Source organism: Cloeon dipterum, chromosome 2, assembly GCF_949628265.1.
Source record: "Cloeon dipterum chromosome 2, ieCloDipt1.1, whole genome shotgun sequence".
Classification (NCBI taxonomy): Eukaryota; Metazoa; Arthropoda; class Insecta; order Ephemeroptera; family Baetidae; genus Cloeon; species Cloeon dipterum.
In genome coordinates this window covers 12,078,813-12,093,770 of record NC_088787.1, presented here as the reverse complement: position 1 = coordinate 12,093,770, position 14,958 = coordinate 12,078,813, and the positions used below count along the sequence as shown (strand labels likewise).

The window sequence follows — 14,958 nt, the reverse complement described above, 5'->3', positions numbered from 1 at the left end:
CACATGTCACATATCGGTCACTCGGCGCACGTCATCGATTTTCGCACCACCAACTGCAACTGCCCCCTCGATCGCGCGACGCGAGAGCCCTTGCCGGCATAACATACTCGCGGCTATATGAACACATAATCCCTTATACGGTATAGCGCTTTTCCATTAATTTATATCTCGCCACAAGGGAAATAAATATCATAATGCAGCGCTATACTTACTGACAGCAGACCTTGCGGCTTTGAACTACTATTTTAACTATGTTGTTGTTACGTTACGTCGAAAGGTTTTAAATTGCATATGCAGATTATATTATGGTGTGCGAGTGCGAAACCTTGTTGGTGTTTTCATGTGCTGACTCTTTTATTTATGTTTTTACCATAAATGACAGCTCATTTCAGGCTCAACATTTTTCTCATTCAGTGTTTAGAGTTATGCACTGTAGAAAAAAGACATTGCTTAGAATGTTTTTTTTATAAAATACTAAAAAATATAAAACGATCGTGTTTTCAATTATTGCGTTCTCTGGATTTTAATAGTTCTCTCGTCGCAATCTATGAGGAACATTCCCTTACAAAATAAGTTGGGAAATAAATTGTGAATTTTTTCAGAAATTCAAAGCATACCCTGCCAAAAATCTTCATTGTTTTAATATTAGGCCATTGTTTTTTCCCAATGATCATTATTGTTTTAATATTGGTATTTAATATTGCATCAATGTGAAAATGTGACGCTTTTTAACATTGTATTAATATTGGCCACAAATATTGACCGCTATCATTGCATTATTATTAATTTCCAATGAAAATCAAATGATCTCCTAATTTCCGTAGAATTTTGGTAATTTAGGGTTTTTTGAATTAGAAAAATTGTTTCATTGATTTTTTAAATTTTATTTATATATCAAGACATATTTTTTTACCACCTGAGTCACAAGAGTAATTTAAAACTTATAAAAAATTATTTACATTATATAAGCAGTTGGGTTTATGTATTACAGTCACAGCATTCAGTTGTTTGTATTATACATTCAGCGTACAGCAGGGATTGAGACAAAGTTGGGTTTAAGTAGGGAAATACTTATAATCAGCACTAGACAATACAACATGTTGGCCACTTAATCGAATGGTCGTCCCGGCGAGCCACAGCGACACTGGCACGAAAAAGGGCGGTCAGAAATTGATGAGGGACGTGTGTCATGTGCTAATGGCCTGAGTTTTATTTTATACAGAGCCGTCATTATTGTTTCCCATTTTTGTCACTGTCAATGCGACCCATCGGGCCGAACGATTCGACAAAGTCAAAAGTGGCACACTAATTAAAATTAATTTTGCATTTATTAATAATAATTGTCAGTTCTAGCTTTGTTATTAACGAATTTTGAATATTTTTAAATGCAAAATTAATTTTAATTTGTGTGCCACTTTTAAGCTTGTCGAATCGTTCGGCCCGATGGGTCGCATTGACAGTGACAAAAATGGGAAACAATAATGACGGCTCTGTATAAAATAAAGCTCAGGCCATTAGCACATGAATCACGTCCCTCATTAATTTCTGGCCGCCCTTTTTCGTGCCAGTGCTCATAAGTCATTAATATTTTATTAAAGTCAAGGACAAAAGGTTCCAAAACATCCAAATTAAAATTATGCAGTGAAGTGGAAATAACTTTTTTTCAATTTTTACAAGTTTCTTGCAGGCCAAATTCGCACTTAAGTTTTCAATATTTTTCTAATTAATTGCTCATGCGACTAGAAAAATTCGGAGATAAATTTATTGAAATTGAGGCAGCAAATGAAAATTTAAAAGGAAAATACTGCATGTAAAATTTGACCACTTCCGACCTCTAATTTCATATCTTAATTCCTAGGAGGAAATGACAAAAGTTCATTTCATGCGCAAGAAATTGATAAAAATTGATTTGCTCAAACAGTAAAAAACCAGTAGTGGAGAAAAATACAGGGTGAAAACAAATGCAATTCTGCAAGGATGCATGACAAGGACATAAAATTAATTAAGAGTTCCATAGTAATGTGGTGCGGCGGTACGTGGGGTCCTTTTCATGTAAGGTGGATGTCAGGAGTAGTCCAGGGTAGTTCTCGATCAGATAAGACGATTAGAGCTGCAAACATAAAGAGAAAGTCCACAAGATAAACGGGTGCGAGTCGTGGATGTCCTTGGGCATTGGGCGGCGACGTGAAAAGCGGCCCGGCTCAAAACCGACGAACTTCTCCATCTTCTTGCGCAGCCGCGCTCAATGTCACTCTTCAGCTCGCTCATCGTCTGCTCCACAGGGTCAAAGCCATCCTCGCCCGGCCTGTCAACGAAAAATTGCATCAAAATTCGATGTTCTATCAAAGTCATGACTCATTTTCTAACTTATGCTTGGAGCATTAAAAATTTGTAGCCGCGAATTGGAATGAAAACGAAGTTAAAAACGAATAATTCTCATTACCTGTGATATCTGCTGAACGGTGCGTGTGTTGATAATCTCAAGGATCCTTACATGGGTGTATTTTAAACTCTAAGAGCAGACAAACGACTCGCAGAACGAAGACAAAACGAAAATTGCGCGTAGTCGACTGGCCGTTAGCCGCTCGGTGTTTTTGTTTCTTTATGCGGTGATGGCGGACAGAGTGACAGAGTGTGCGACTCGTGGATGCGCACGCATTCACGCATGCGCACTGATATCATTGGATTAACATTGGTGTAATATTAAAACAAGATTAAGATAATAAAAGTATTTATATTTGTTTTTCATTATTTTTTAATATTACTGCAACATTGTGTTGCAATCATTTTTCATTCATCATTTATTAATATTATTCCAACAAAGCTAATGATTGAAATATCATTGGTATTATTGGCTAATGAAGATTTTTGGCAGGGTAGAATTTCCTTTCGATTCTCATCCATAGGAAATAGGAAACAAAGTCAAAAGAATCCCAAACAATTTTGCCGCCTTTATCCCCAGACATTCCTCTCATTGGTCGTTCAGATGATGACGTCACAAACAAGTCAGGTGGGATCGTGAGCAAAGAGCAAACGACAACAAACCCATGTGGATGTGAAGAAGCAGTAGACAGCACATCATACTGTATCCATTTGCACTCTTTTGTGGATTTAAAACAATACATTTTGCTATTGTCATCAATTAAATCCGCGGGAAATGGCCAAAAACGAAGAATGTGGTGATTCAAGTGATGGGGAGGAGGTACCATCCAGCAGCAGAGAGGTTTGTAGATTTTAATTTGCAGGTTAAAAAATGTCATGCCAATGAAATAAAATGCAGTGTTCACTTAAATCTTTTTTTTATTGGATTGCAGTCGAAAAACGATTCGAAGGCTAATGGCAGTGCGAAATTGTCCATCCATAAATCTGCTCCCAAGGAGCAGAAAAAGAAGTCTTCTAAAAACACTGGCAGCTCAATTCTGACCAACGAGCAGCTCAATATTGAAGTTTGTATATTTAAATCAAATTTCAACGCAAATTTTAACAACGTCGTTTAATTTTTCAGGTTGTGAAATTACGGAAGACTTTGAAGAGAATTAAGATGCAAACTATTCAATCAATTATTCGCCGAATCCAAAAATTGAAAAGTGCTAAGGAAGCCACTAGACCTAAAAGCAAGGAGAAGGCTGACAACCAGCTTGCACTCCTTGAAGCTGTGAAGGTAGGAATCAAAATTTTCCAGAATCAAATTAATTGAGCTCAAACAGAGACTCTGCTTGGACGAGACAGTCAAGTTTGCCATCATTACTGATGAGAAAGAGTGCATGAGCATCATCAGCACAGTGAGTGAATATTGATTTTTTTTTAAATTAAATTTGAGATAGTAATTTTTTCTCTAGGAGACTGCTGCGAAGAAATACGTTGCCATGGCGAGAGTAGCCAATACAAACTCAGTCCGTGAATGTATCGCAGCCTTGGCTAAGAAGTACCAAAACTGGGATGAGATGATCACAAAGTTTTACCCAGGAGCCAAGAGTGCCAAGAGGAAGGCCAAAAGGATGAAATTCAGGGAGGCTCTGCAAAATAAGGAGAAATCCAACAGCATCAAAACCTCAAAAGCAGAGAAGAAGAAGAAGAAGCCTGAGGAAACTGAAAAGGTCGAGGATAGCGAGGAGAAAGTGGAGACCAAATCTGCTCCAGCACCAAAAGAGAAGAAAGCTGAGGAATCTAAACCAATCAAGAAACCCAAAGCAGAAAAAATTCCAAAGCAGATCGAGGAAGAGGCTGAGATTCCGGTCGTCAAAGCGCAGCAGAAGGAAAAGCCCAAATCAGACAACCTTTCCAAAACGCCAAAGCTCCAGATTGCCACGGCAGTCAAAACAACCATCCAAACGGCTGTTGTGAAAAAGCTGGCAAGCCTTAACGACCTGGTTGAGTTGGAAAAGCCCACCAATTTGGTTCCTGACAAAGAGCCTGCTCAGACCAACAAGAAAGACTCATTTTTCCTGTCATCCGACGGCCTAGAAATGTCCAGCGAGGATGAGGCTGAAGAGGGGGCGTCTGAAAGTGAAGAAGAGTTCCAGGACAAATCTTACGTGAGCAGAAAGTACCACATGAGGAGCAGAGAAGAGACAGTTAGTGGATTCAATGGAAAGTCAGCTGAAAAAAGCCGTAAAGCCAAATTCCAGGAAAGAGAAACTCCGCAGAGGAAAATGGGAAAGAAAAGGTATGTGTGAAATGAACACTATTTTCTCCGACAAGGAAACTCAGTTTTTGGTGAAACATTTAATTTTAAATTTAAAACCACACCTACAACGTTTATTATAACCTAAATTGGCTCCAAAGTCCGTGATCAACTGAATTGTTGAGTTCTAAAATTTAAAATAATGTTAGAATTTTTCAGAATTTTGAGGAAAAAATAAATTTTTTTAAATTTCAAATTAATGATTTGCTTACGTATTATTGAATTATAATATTTATTCCTCGTAAACTTTCGCTAATAACCATTTCTTGTAGCATATTATTCTTTCGTTATTTTTTTTCATATTTTCTATTGCTGATATCAGGTTATGTGTGATATTAACATGTTTTTTTAAGAGTCACATTTTTGTGAACTGAGCCAAAATCTGATTAATAATTGTGGACTGTATACCACCAAACTGTTATAAATTCACAGCCCTAATAAATAATTTTCATACAATTTAATCCTAATGGTTGTCTTCTACAGCTTTGGAGACGAAAGACCAAAATCGGGCAAGAAGGAATTTTCAAAGCCAGAGAGGTCATTTGATCCAGAACCAGAGAAGCTGCATCCATCGTGGGAGGCAAAACGCAAGCAGAGTGCCATTAAAATCGACTCTGCTCCAACCAACAAGAAAATCAAGTTTGACTAATATTAATGTTAATTAAAAAACGTCGATTCTCTTTAAGCATGTTATTTTAATTGAGTAACATTGAACCAAAAAATCCAGTAGTTATAAAAAAACAGTCGATTCGAGTTGCCTGGTGCATAACAGTTTCCAATCTCCCAACGAAAGACTAGTTCACAAGTTGCTAATTTGTTCGGATGAGAAAGAACAGTCTATTCAGGATAGAAATATGTGACTTCGTCATTAGACAATCCGTACGGTGTGCGAGGCGTTCTCGGTGTTTCGACGTACTGCGGCGTGCCAGAGTAGCCAGCGGGAGTGCCAGGGTAGCCAGGTGGGACGCCCCTATTTATCTGGACCGAGGGTGGACCCTGCAGCACCGGAGAGCCATCTTCTTGCTTGCCCTTGGAAGAACGCAGCAGCGTCGTGAGTTCGGTCAAAACGAGCTTGGTGACCTTCACGACGGCAAAGTGCGCCGCGTACTGCAGCAGCAGGGCGCCAAACCCTTTGTACAGGCCAGACACGCCTTCCTCGTGCTGGACCGTCTCAAGGCAGTCCTTGGTGCCGAGGTAGCTCGTCAGGATCGGTATCACTTCGTAGCCACTGTCCAGGTTGTCAATTATGGTTCTCGTCCCTTGCAGATGCAACCTGGACAATTAAATAAATAATTAAGACCATTGTACTATATTTCAGGCTAAATCAAAAACTTAAGTCATTAAATTCAAATCTCATGGGTCTCTCCCGAGGACCCTCAGGACCAGGGTTTGCAATAACCCGCATTTTTCAAGAAAAACCCACTGCATTGCAAAAAACTGTTTTTGCAGATTTTTCTGCAATTTCGCGCATTTTTCCAAAACAAATGCACTTTTACTGAAAATAAAAAATTGGCATGATGGATGATCAAAAATTGGGATTTTTACAAATCAGTAAAAAATGTCTCTGGTTTCAACAAAAGACCAAAAATTCTAACACTAATCGTAATTTTCCAAATTTCTGACTTTCTTGGCGCGAAATGTGACCTTTTCAGAGTTAAATTCGGATAAGTGCGGAAAACCCGAAACTGGTGGGTTTTTCCAGCTGGTTTTTGCGCAAAAATTCAGTGGACCATTTTTGCACATTGAAAATTGGCGAACACTGCTCAGAACAAAATTGGCGAACACTGCTCAGAACAGGTAAGAAATCGAACCCTGGCGTCAGGGTAATCCTTGAGTGACCAATTAATTATTCCCTTGTGCTGCCACTTTTAACGACGCCTTAATGGACTCTGTATTGGCTTGATCTGCAAGCTGATGGAACGGCCAGGAATATGTTCTGCAATTTGAACTTTTGGAAAACATCAGGGTGCTCAGAAACGAGATTAGGGACACATCAGATAATTTTCATCTACTGCGATAAAATTGGATATCAATTAAAAAATACAACATCTTATCAGCTTTTGATTTCAGTTTTTTTTTCAACGACGATGGACCATTAAACAGTGTCTAAATGCTCAATTTTTTTCTAAATTGAGCAAAAACTGAATTTTTAAAACTAGTTTGAAAACTTTAGCAATTTTCTTCCTCAAACAAATAATTTTCTCTAAATTCACATCATGCATATTTCGGAAAGTAATAATAAATTGAATTACCTGTGAAGGATTGTTTCAAAAGGATAAAAAACAATATCTGACGCAACGTCCCTAACCAGGCAGGACGCCAGTTCAATATCCTGGTTTGGAGGTTGGTTGGTGAGATCCTTTGGAAAAGCACCCTGGACAAATTGTACACACAAATCAAATAAACAGCACGCGCATCACAATACAAAAAAATTACCCTTCTCTTTTGCTCCTTCTTTTGGGTCACCTCCAGAATGCGGCTGGTAGCCCCTTGGATGACGAGTCCAAACAAATACTTGAGTACGCAGTAGGTGACGGTAGGCAGTACCAACGCCCAAACAGGGAGCATCCGACCTACATTTTTCTTAAATGAGCTTGTGGTTCGGACCAGCGTCAGGGTCTCACCATTCTGAGGACTGCCCCAGCTTAAGAGTCTGCACGCTCCTTCTTTGAAGACGTCAAAAACTCCTGGTCTTTCGCTCGCGATTTCGCTTTGAACTGTTTCCACTAAACTGGCCGAATAGAAGGGGGTGACAAGAGCGAAGCTTATGCTGTAGAAATTCAAATGTTAACTACAATCCCATATGAAATAACATATATTATGTATTTATGTATATCACCATTTAAGCATGATGTGTTGTCCCACGGAACGAAGGGAACTGTTCACGGTTATTTCCCTGGAAATAATAATTTTCTTTATTTTAAAAATACCGCGCGAATTAAAAAAATGACAATTACTTTGGCCAGGGTGTGAATTTTGATATGATATCCTCAATGGCCAGGTTGACCCCTCGTATGAGGAGGACGCTGCCAATACCTTTCCAAAGGGTGGTAATTCCTTGTCTTTGGTGAAGCCTTAAGATGACTGGGATGAGCGTAAGAGGAACTAAGTGGTATCGAATTGAGTTGTTGTGGACCTTCAAACCAATTAATACATATATTATAGTTAGCAATGATAAATAGTAAATTTTTGTGCTTATAGTTCGTACCTGACATTGTCGTCTTAAAACCACAAACGGATGGCTGAGCAGATGTTCTGTTATCAAACTGGCCCAACCGACCCCAATGCCGACATATTTCTTGACAACCAACTCTGAAATGATTGTTACATGATTTTGCATGTTTAAGTATTGATTTAGTCAGTGCTGTTAGTTTCAAGTGATGTTACGAATTGCAAATAAGCATAATTAAGTCGCAATAATTAAGCAAAACACAAACCATCCTGTAGCTCCGCCTCGGCAAGGGCAACCTCTTGAAGAAGCTGCTGTCGTGATAACAACGGAGTCTGGGGTTGCATTTGCAGACGGAGGTTTCGGGGTCTTCCTCTGTCCAACTGTATCTCCGCTTCGTGCTTTTTCTCCCATTCTTCGCGCTGTTCTTGGGACAATTGATGAGCCAGATACATCTGATAATCCTCTATACCCGCCATATTGGATTTTACCATTTTAAATTAACGCGCGGGCTCAGAAAAAAATAATGAAGGCCAATAGAAGCATCCAGGGTGCAGGGGGTCACTGTCACTCTGTCACTGGCAGATAGAAATAGAAGAAATAAAGCTGCATGTACATAAATATATATAATAAGTCAAATATTGCAATAAAAATTAAAAATATAGAAGAAGCACTCGCTTTCGACTATAATTTGCAAGTGCGAGTATAAAATAATCTCAGTCAACTTTTAAAGCGGCCGCATCATTTGATGGCGCCTTTACCAAAAAGTGTCAAACAAAAAATGTCTATTGGCCGCCCCCGAGGGCCCCGAGCTCCTTTCCCGCAAGCGCACAAGCGTTTTATTAATATCGCCAAAACAATTTAAAGCCGCATTCGCTGGTTTCGCTTCGCAGCGACTACACGATCATATTGTAAGATAAAAATTCAACTCGAAAGAGATAGCGAACGATTTTATTATCTGCACTAAAACGTGTCGCGTATAATTATTTAAATTGTAAGGACTAATTTCTCTCCAGGCTCAGGCCAGCAGCAGTAATATGGTAATAAAGCTTTGAATGCCCATTAGATTTTTTTCGTTTAAAAGGTTTTCTCAGGGCTTGCTGGCATCCGTGGGTGTGGTGCTGGGGCTGGCCATGCTGGCCCTCAAGGTCTGGTACCAAAGCACCATGGGAATGTGCCGCAGCACGCGCCGCTCCGATGGCAAAGTGGTCATTGTCACAGGATCCAATACAGGTTTCTTATTCTAAAGACAAGGCATCGCGGGTGTGCAAATGAAAAGAATTAATTGTAACAGGAATCGGGAAGGAGACCGCGCGGGATCTGGCGAGGAGAGGCGCTCGCGTGTACCTCGCCTGCAGAGATCTCTCCAGAGGAAAAGCAGCTCAAAGTAAAATCATACATAAATTTATCAAATTTTCTCCTTTTTTCTCCTTTCATCCTTTTGTAATATTTAACTGAACTTAATATAATAAGCTTATGTTGAATTGAGAAAAAGAACTTGCAAGTTTATATAATTATTTTCAAAAACTCTAGGGGAAATAATTGAGAGTACGGGCAACCACCAAGTTGAGGTCCTCAAGTTAGATCTCGGATCGCTGGCGTCCGTGCGCGAATTTGTGCAGCAGTTTCTCTCCAAGGAAAAACAATTGGACGTGCTCGTCAACAACGCCGCTGCCACTGGTTTGGAAAACAAACTTTCCAGGGACGGACTGCAGCAGGAAATGCAAATCAACCACTTTGGCCCATTTCCTGCTCACCATTCTCCTACTGGGTGATTTTGATATTAAATGCAACTGATGGCTAAACTAATTATTGCTAATTTTCAGACGTTTTAAAGAAAACAGGCTCGAGCAGAATAATCACCGTGTCTTCGCTAGCACACAAAATGGGCAAGATCGAATTTGACAACCTGAACTGCGAAAAGTCCTTCCCAGGAGGAACTAAACTCTACTCTAATGCCAAATTGGCCAATGTCCTCTTTGCAAACGAACTTGCCAGAAAATTGGAGGGAACAGGTAATTAATTGACTCGGAAGAATATAATCGCATTCTCATGAATTTTTTCCAGGCGTGACAAGCAACAGTCTGCACCCAGGGGCAGTGAAAACGGAAATCGCCCGCAGATTGCCTTACCTAATTTACAAGCTCCTCGGCTACGGGACGGCGTTTTTCTTCAAAGTACATTAAAATTCTAGCTAAATTAACACTGCCTTGTTTTCAATAAAATTTATATTGAACAGAACGCGTTCGAAGGAGCCCAAACAAGCATCCATTTGGCCGTGTCAGACGAGGTGCAGGGGGTTACTGGCAGATACTTCGTCGACTGCAAGGTTCGTGTGCTTCTTTTATTCTTGATTTGCACTGATTTTACTCGGATGCAGGAATCGGAAATGTCAGAGAACGCTAAAAACCAAGAGCTAGCCAAGAAGCTGTGGGGCGAGTGTCTGCAGCTGGTCAAGCTAACCCCAGGAGAAATAAAGTTGTACATTTAATAAGCCAAATAATGCAATAAGAAAATTAAAAGAAGCACCGCTTCGACTATAATTTTGCATCAAAAATGGGTGAGAGTAGAGATAAAAGCAGGGACGGGTCTAAAAATAAATTTCTCCTCACTTGATAAGCGCTTACAATTCATTATGAGTGATAGGAGTTTATTGCTTATTTATTAATAATAATAAAATAGGGGCAATGATACGCGACGCATATAAATTCAAACACTGCAGCAAATAGAAGAAAACGGGTCGCATATTGAACTTATAAAAAATGGAAAACCGATAAATGACATAAAAAATAGCAATTCCCAGATTCTCCAGCTCCAGTACAATCCCTTCCTGTTTTAAATTAAAAAAAAACTGCCCTGCGGTTATCTGGAGAATAGAAACATTCCGCAGACAGTTTGGTGATTCCATGAAAGATTGGATATGGTCTGAGAGTTTTAAATTAAACCTGCGTGAGTATTCCCTATTCGATTTCTTAGGATAATAATTTATTTGCTTACAAGCGCACAGAGGATTAAAACAACTTTAAAGTGATACAATTTTAGCAATCAAATTCAGATTAATTCACTTTTAATAATTATCCTCCCTTGCATGACGCCGATCACAATCGCATGTGTTTTTAAAGGTTGTATTCAATTTTAAGAGATTCAAATTTATTTTGGCGTTCAGCATGGCAGTACACTGAGGTGATGATGTTCTCACATGCACTCCATCTCATTTAAAAAAAAATCAAGAGCCTTCAGAAGTATTAACTGTGCAAGCGTGACATTAGCAATTAATACTATTGGAATACTTTCAAAACAATACTTTTTTAATACAAAATTGCTCAATTGCGATTTAAAAGTTTCAAATATTTTTGCTAAAAGAGTTGTTGCAACCTGGCATATTTTGAACTGTCAGTTCTTTGTACTCTCAGCGGAGAAATTCCGGCATCAGATAAAATCAGAGCATTGTTTAGAGCGACGGTCTCAACCAATCCCTAAGGACGAGACTTAAGACTATGTGCGGGCCGAGTCTCAAGTAGGCAGCAGACCCACCTTTATACAGGCCGAAAAATCCTTCAGTTTTTATTATCTTGACGAAGCAGTTGACAACCCCCGAGTACAGCAGACCTCTTCCTCGAGCGTCCACTCCTAAAATATTTTAATGCCATACAGATCAACAGAAAATTGCAATGAATTCGTTAGCAGCGTACCTTGGTTGTAGATTCTGGTTGAGACGATGTCGAAAGGCGTTTTCACTATGACGGTGACAACACTGCTCAGCACGCTGGACACCAACGAGTTGATTTTGACTTCGTCCGACAAGAGCTGCCGTGCAAATTCAAGAGGAAAATTATCGCACGGGCTGCAAAAAGATTATTTTTTACCTTTGTTTGGTTCAAGTGTCTTTTGAAAATGTCGAACGAAGTGAGTTGAGCCGCCGAAGCGACGGCCATCCTGGGCACGGTGCTGTTGGCGCCGCGCCACAGACCTTTTAGGCCGTGTTCCCAGTAAATCTGTCTAAAAGTGGACACCATCCCGAGGTGCCTGTGTTGGTGGCCGACTGCGATATTACTGTTCGAGTAAGACTGCATCTGCGTTTTCACCTGAAATACCAGGATAAAAAACAATACTAGAAAATCAAGTAATATGGTGTTTCACAAATTGGGTTAAATTTTCATTTTGAACATAAATATTATTTTAACTCTGCTTTGAAGCAAAAAAGTAGTAATTATGCTGCATTATTCTAGTTTAAACAAGAATTTTTTTTTCTCAAAACCGGAATCCGAATTTTAGATAAAATTAGGTGCATGACATTCAGACACTTGAATTTTATTTGCACAGGATATATATATATATATATATATATATATATATATATATATATATATATATATATAAATATATATATATATTAAAATGCCATTTCTACAGCTTCTTTGATAGGATGACATTTCATAATTTTTAAAGGTCCAGGAAAGATTTAATTTTTTGTTTGTTTCCATCGCGATCCAAATATATATTTTTTTATTGCCCTATAAAACCATGTAACTCGTGCTAAGAGACTGTTAAAATTAAGAGATTTATCTATACAGAGTTGACAAAAATCTAGGTAGGTGTTGTCATGAATCTGGGGAAATTAGTGACATATATGAATATATGAAATACAAAGAGTATAGACTTATTTCAGCAGCTAAAGGTTACCTTTTTCAGGAGCTGAAGCGACAGCATCCATGCTAAAAGGAGAGAGAAAATTACGTGTGTGCTCATCGCGAAATATATAATATTATAATTGTGATGCGAAAGAAAAAGCAGTCCAGCCAAGGGTAAAATGCGTGTTCTCACAAATGGAGAGTCTAAGGCACAGGTTCTGTTTGTTCAGTATTTTTTTTCACCGAAAAAAGAGCCATTTTGTGACACGAATAAAAACTACTGTAAAATTATCCGGAGAATAAAAAAATCCGCAGATTGGGTGATTCCATGAAAAATTGTATATACATGGTCTGCAAGTTTTAATAATAATTGTTCGACCACCATCTTGATTTTTTTGGTATGTTGTTAGGTTGCTATAGAGGTGTCGTAATAACAAAGTTTTCTGGAAAAATCTAAATCAATCTAATCTAATCTAATGCACTTTTCCGAAAAATTTAGGTGAAATCTGTTGAAACAGGTTAAATGAAAATAACGCTAGAACGGCTAGAACATTCAACTTTGTGCCAAAAGATGCCCAACATATTATAGAAAGCTTTCAAAATTTTAACTAAAAACCAAAGTATCTGGAATTTTTCAAATTTGAGTAATTTTTTTGACCGTCTCTTAAAAATGGTGTAAAATTATATTATTTATTTCAAGTACGTGGTACTAAATTTTGCCCCTGAGTACCCCTCCTGAAGTGAGACAAGACCAATCGGGAGAGGTAAGAAATTGTACCCTGGCGTCAGGGTAGCCCTTGAAATCGCTCAATTCCCCTTTGTTGCCAATTTAACGACGCCTGACTGGCTCTGTAGTGATTCAAATTGTAAGACCAAGCTGGGAGCTTTCATAATACAACAACTCGACCCTTTGGACGCCATGAAAGGGCACTCTCGTTCAGGCAACACCTGCTGATATGTCCAAAGTATGGTTCGTTTAAGATTAAAATTGGTTTTAATTATATATTTAATATTTAACAAATTAAAATTGTGCCCTTTTGAAGTTGATTTTAATTTGCAGTTTGCCAAACCCTGCGTTTGCGTGAGAAAAGCACCTTTCCCCTTAGGCTTCCGTGCTTCGTCGGCACTGCAACACCACCTTTTACCACAATAAATTTCTATGGGAGAAAAAGCTAGGCGCCTTGGAAGCATCTTACCAAATCAAACGGACTTCCTGCAATGGCACCGATGCCTCCTGCCACCGAGGAAACGAGCACGCTCTTGGGCAGCGAGGTACGCATTCCGGTCTCGTCCGTGGTCCAGCCGCGGACTTCAGCAAAGTGGAAGGCGCCGAGTCGGGTGGCGTTGAGGATGAACTGGTGCGCCGACGAGGAGACGAGGCCCCTCTGCAGGGCGAGCACGCCGTCCGCCTTGCCGATCGCGTAGAAGGCGTGGAAGACGTTCTTGTAGTGCACCTTGTACTCGCCCCGTGCCAGCAGCTCGCCCTGCAGCTGCATCCGGATCTTCACCACATCCAGTGGGTTGCAGACTACGTTGGCTAACACAGCGGCCACCCCTCCGAGCAGGAACTCCATTATTCACTGTTTGAATTTTGGAACTGAAATTATTTTTTGTCTTTTGGCATCACCATAACAGATAAATATTTACACATACAACATCTTCTTATGTGTCATCCAATTGCAAATACGCAAAACACAAAAATCAAAGTTCAGAACAGGTTATGTATGTATGTACGTTGTTGTACAACCGCGTAAACAAAAAAATATTCAGCAGCATCAGCATAATACCTTTTCGCATGTACCAAGGTGTGCAGCATATTCACAAACTGCTAGAATCTAAGGCTCTAGGTAGAGGGATGCTGGCAGATCTATCTAGAGCGCGTTATATAATACAAAGGAGAAGCACACGCTAGCGGATTACGGATTATATATGTTTGGGAATCATCCTTATCTGCGCCGCGAATAACAGGACCTGTTCGGGTTTGTTCCGCATGTTGTGCGAATGCACAACTCTATAGTTTTTTTTTTTAAATAATTAGGCTAGGTATTTCCTGACTAACTTGCACGCCTCAAACAATTTAAGTAAATAAATGGAGAAGACACAAGACAGGGAGCAGCTTGAATCGCTCTAACAAAAGCTTGTGCGGAACAGCGGGGTGAAACGGTAACGCACGCCCGCCAGAGCCCTGATAACACACACGTTTCTGCGCCACAAACATACGACAACACGGCCCGTGGAAACAGATTTTCAGCTGTGAAAATTAAGAAATCAAATGTGTTTGTAGATATTTGCGTACCTGCTGCCTTAATAAAATGTTTGCAAATTTCCTTACTTTATGAGGCATTTTATCAGCTCTCATTGTCCGATCACAGGGAAAACACTCCACACCTGCCTGCGAGAGACACGCCCACATTTCTAGCAAACTGGTTGGCTGTTGGCTGACTGGCTGTTGCCGACTTTTGAATGAAACATCA

The 14,958-nt window shown here is 39.6% G+C and overlaps 3 protein-coding genes and 1 pseudogene across 6 annotated transcripts; 2 read left to right on the top strand and 2 right to left on the bottom strand.

Annotated features, from left to right (window-relative positions):
* Positions 1-3,036: 3,036 nt before the first annotated feature.
* Positions 3,037-5,460, top strand: LOC135936916 (triadin-like). Its single transcript, XM_065479925.1, has 6 exons — positions 3,037-3,223; positions 3,315-3,446; positions 3,506-3,661; positions 3,708-3,782; positions 3,840-4,666; positions 5,168-5,460. The coding sequence occupies exons 1-6, from the start codon at positions 3,158-3,160 to the stop codon at positions 5,331-5,333; spliced, it is 1,422 nt and encodes a 473-aa protein (XP_065335997.1). The 5' UTR covers positions 3,037-3,157; the 3' UTR covers positions 5,334-5,460.
* On the bottom strand, positions 5,360-8,360 carry LOC135936914 (mitochondrial outer membrane protein SLC25A46-like). Of its 2 annotated transcripts, XM_065479922.1 has the most exons (8): positions 8,122-8,358; positions 7,893-7,996; positions 7,642-7,820; positions 7,524-7,580; positions 7,309-7,454; positions 7,121-7,257; positions 6,937-7,058; positions 5,360-5,957 (listed from the first exon to the last, which is right to left on the bottom strand). In XM_065479922.1, exons 1-8 carry the CDS (start codon positions 8,345-8,347, stop codon positions 5,522-5,524), a joined length of 1,407 nt encoding a protein of 468 aa, XP_065335994.1. In that variant the 5' UTR covers positions 8,348-8,358; the 3' UTR covers positions 5,360-5,521. The 2 variants fall into 2 exon arrangements, with proteins under 2 accessions (XP_065335994.1, XP_065335993.1); XM_065479921.1 differs by having other exon boundaries at positions 7,121-7,454; positions 8,122-8,360.
* Positions 8,361-8,566: 206 nt separating this feature from the next.
* On the top strand, positions 8,567-10,378 carry LOC135936917 (retinol dehydrogenase 11-like; annotated as a pseudogene).
* Positions 10,379-10,807: 429 nt separating this feature from the next.
* Positions 10,808-14,893, bottom strand: LOC135936919 (solute carrier family 25 member 35-like). Of its 3 annotated transcripts, none has more exons than XM_065479928.1 (5): positions 14,817-14,893; positions 13,681-14,064; positions 11,720-11,938; positions 11,546-11,660; positions 10,808-11,483 (listed from the first exon to the last, which is right to left on the bottom strand). In XM_065479928.1, the coding sequence occupies exons 2-5, from the start codon at positions 14,056-14,058 to the stop codon at positions 11,305-11,307; spliced, it is 891 nt and encodes a 296-aa protein (XP_065336000.1). In that variant the 5' UTR covers positions 14,059-14,064; positions 14,817-14,893; the 3' UTR covers positions 10,808-11,304. The 3 variants fall into 3 exon arrangements, with proteins under 3 accessions (XP_065336000.1, XP_065335999.1, XP_065336001.1); XM_065479927.1 differs by having other exon boundaries at positions 14,781-14,872; XM_065479929.1 differs by lacking the exon at positions 14,817-14,893 and adding an exon at positions 14,272-14,763.
* Positions 14,894-14,958: the final 65 nt, after the last annotated feature.

What these genes read in the sequence shown, in the direction of transcription:
- LOC135936919 (XM_065479928.1), bottom strand. Translation starts at nt 14,058, where the DNA reads ATGGAGTTCCTGCTCGGAGGGGTGGCCGCTGTGTTAGCCAACGTAGTC. An exon ending in CAGGAAGTCCGTTTGATTTG is followed by an intron (nt 11,939 to 13,680) that starts GTAAGATGCTTC and finishes CTGGTATTTCAG; the next exon opens with GTGAAAACGCAGATGCAGTC. An exon ending in GACACTTGAACCAAACAAAG is followed by an intron (nt 11,661 to 11,719) that starts GTAAAAAATAAT and finishes TTTGCACGGCAG; the next exon opens with CTCTTGTCGGACGAAGTCAA.
- LOC135936916 (XM_065479925.1), top strand. Translation starts at nt 3,158, where the DNA reads ATGGCCAAAAACGAAGAATGTGGTGATTCAAGTGATGGGGAGGAGGTA. An exon ending in TACCATCCAGCAGCAGAGAG is followed by an intron (nt 3,224 to 3,314) that starts GTTTGTAGATTT and finishes ATTGGATTGCAG; the next exon opens with TCGAAAAACGATTCGAAGGC. An exon ending in AGGAAAATGGGAAAGAAAAG is followed by an intron (nt 4,667 to 5,167) that starts GTATGTGTGAAA and finishes TGTCTTCTACAG; the next exon opens with CTTTGGAGACGAAAGACCAA.
- LOC135936914 (XM_065479921.1), bottom strand. Translation starts at nt 8,347, where the DNA reads ATGGTAAAATCCAATATGGCGGGTATAGAGGATTATCAGATGTATCTG. An exon ending in CGAGGCGGAGCTACAGGATG is followed by an intron (nt 7,997 to 8,121) that starts GTTTGTGTTTTG and finishes CAATCATTTCAG; the next exon opens with AGTTGGTTGTCAAGAAATAT. An exon ending in CAACACATCATGCTTAAATG is followed by an intron (nt 7,455 to 7,523) that starts GTGATATACATA and finishes GAATTTCTACAG; the next exon opens with CATAAGCTTCGCTCTTGTCA.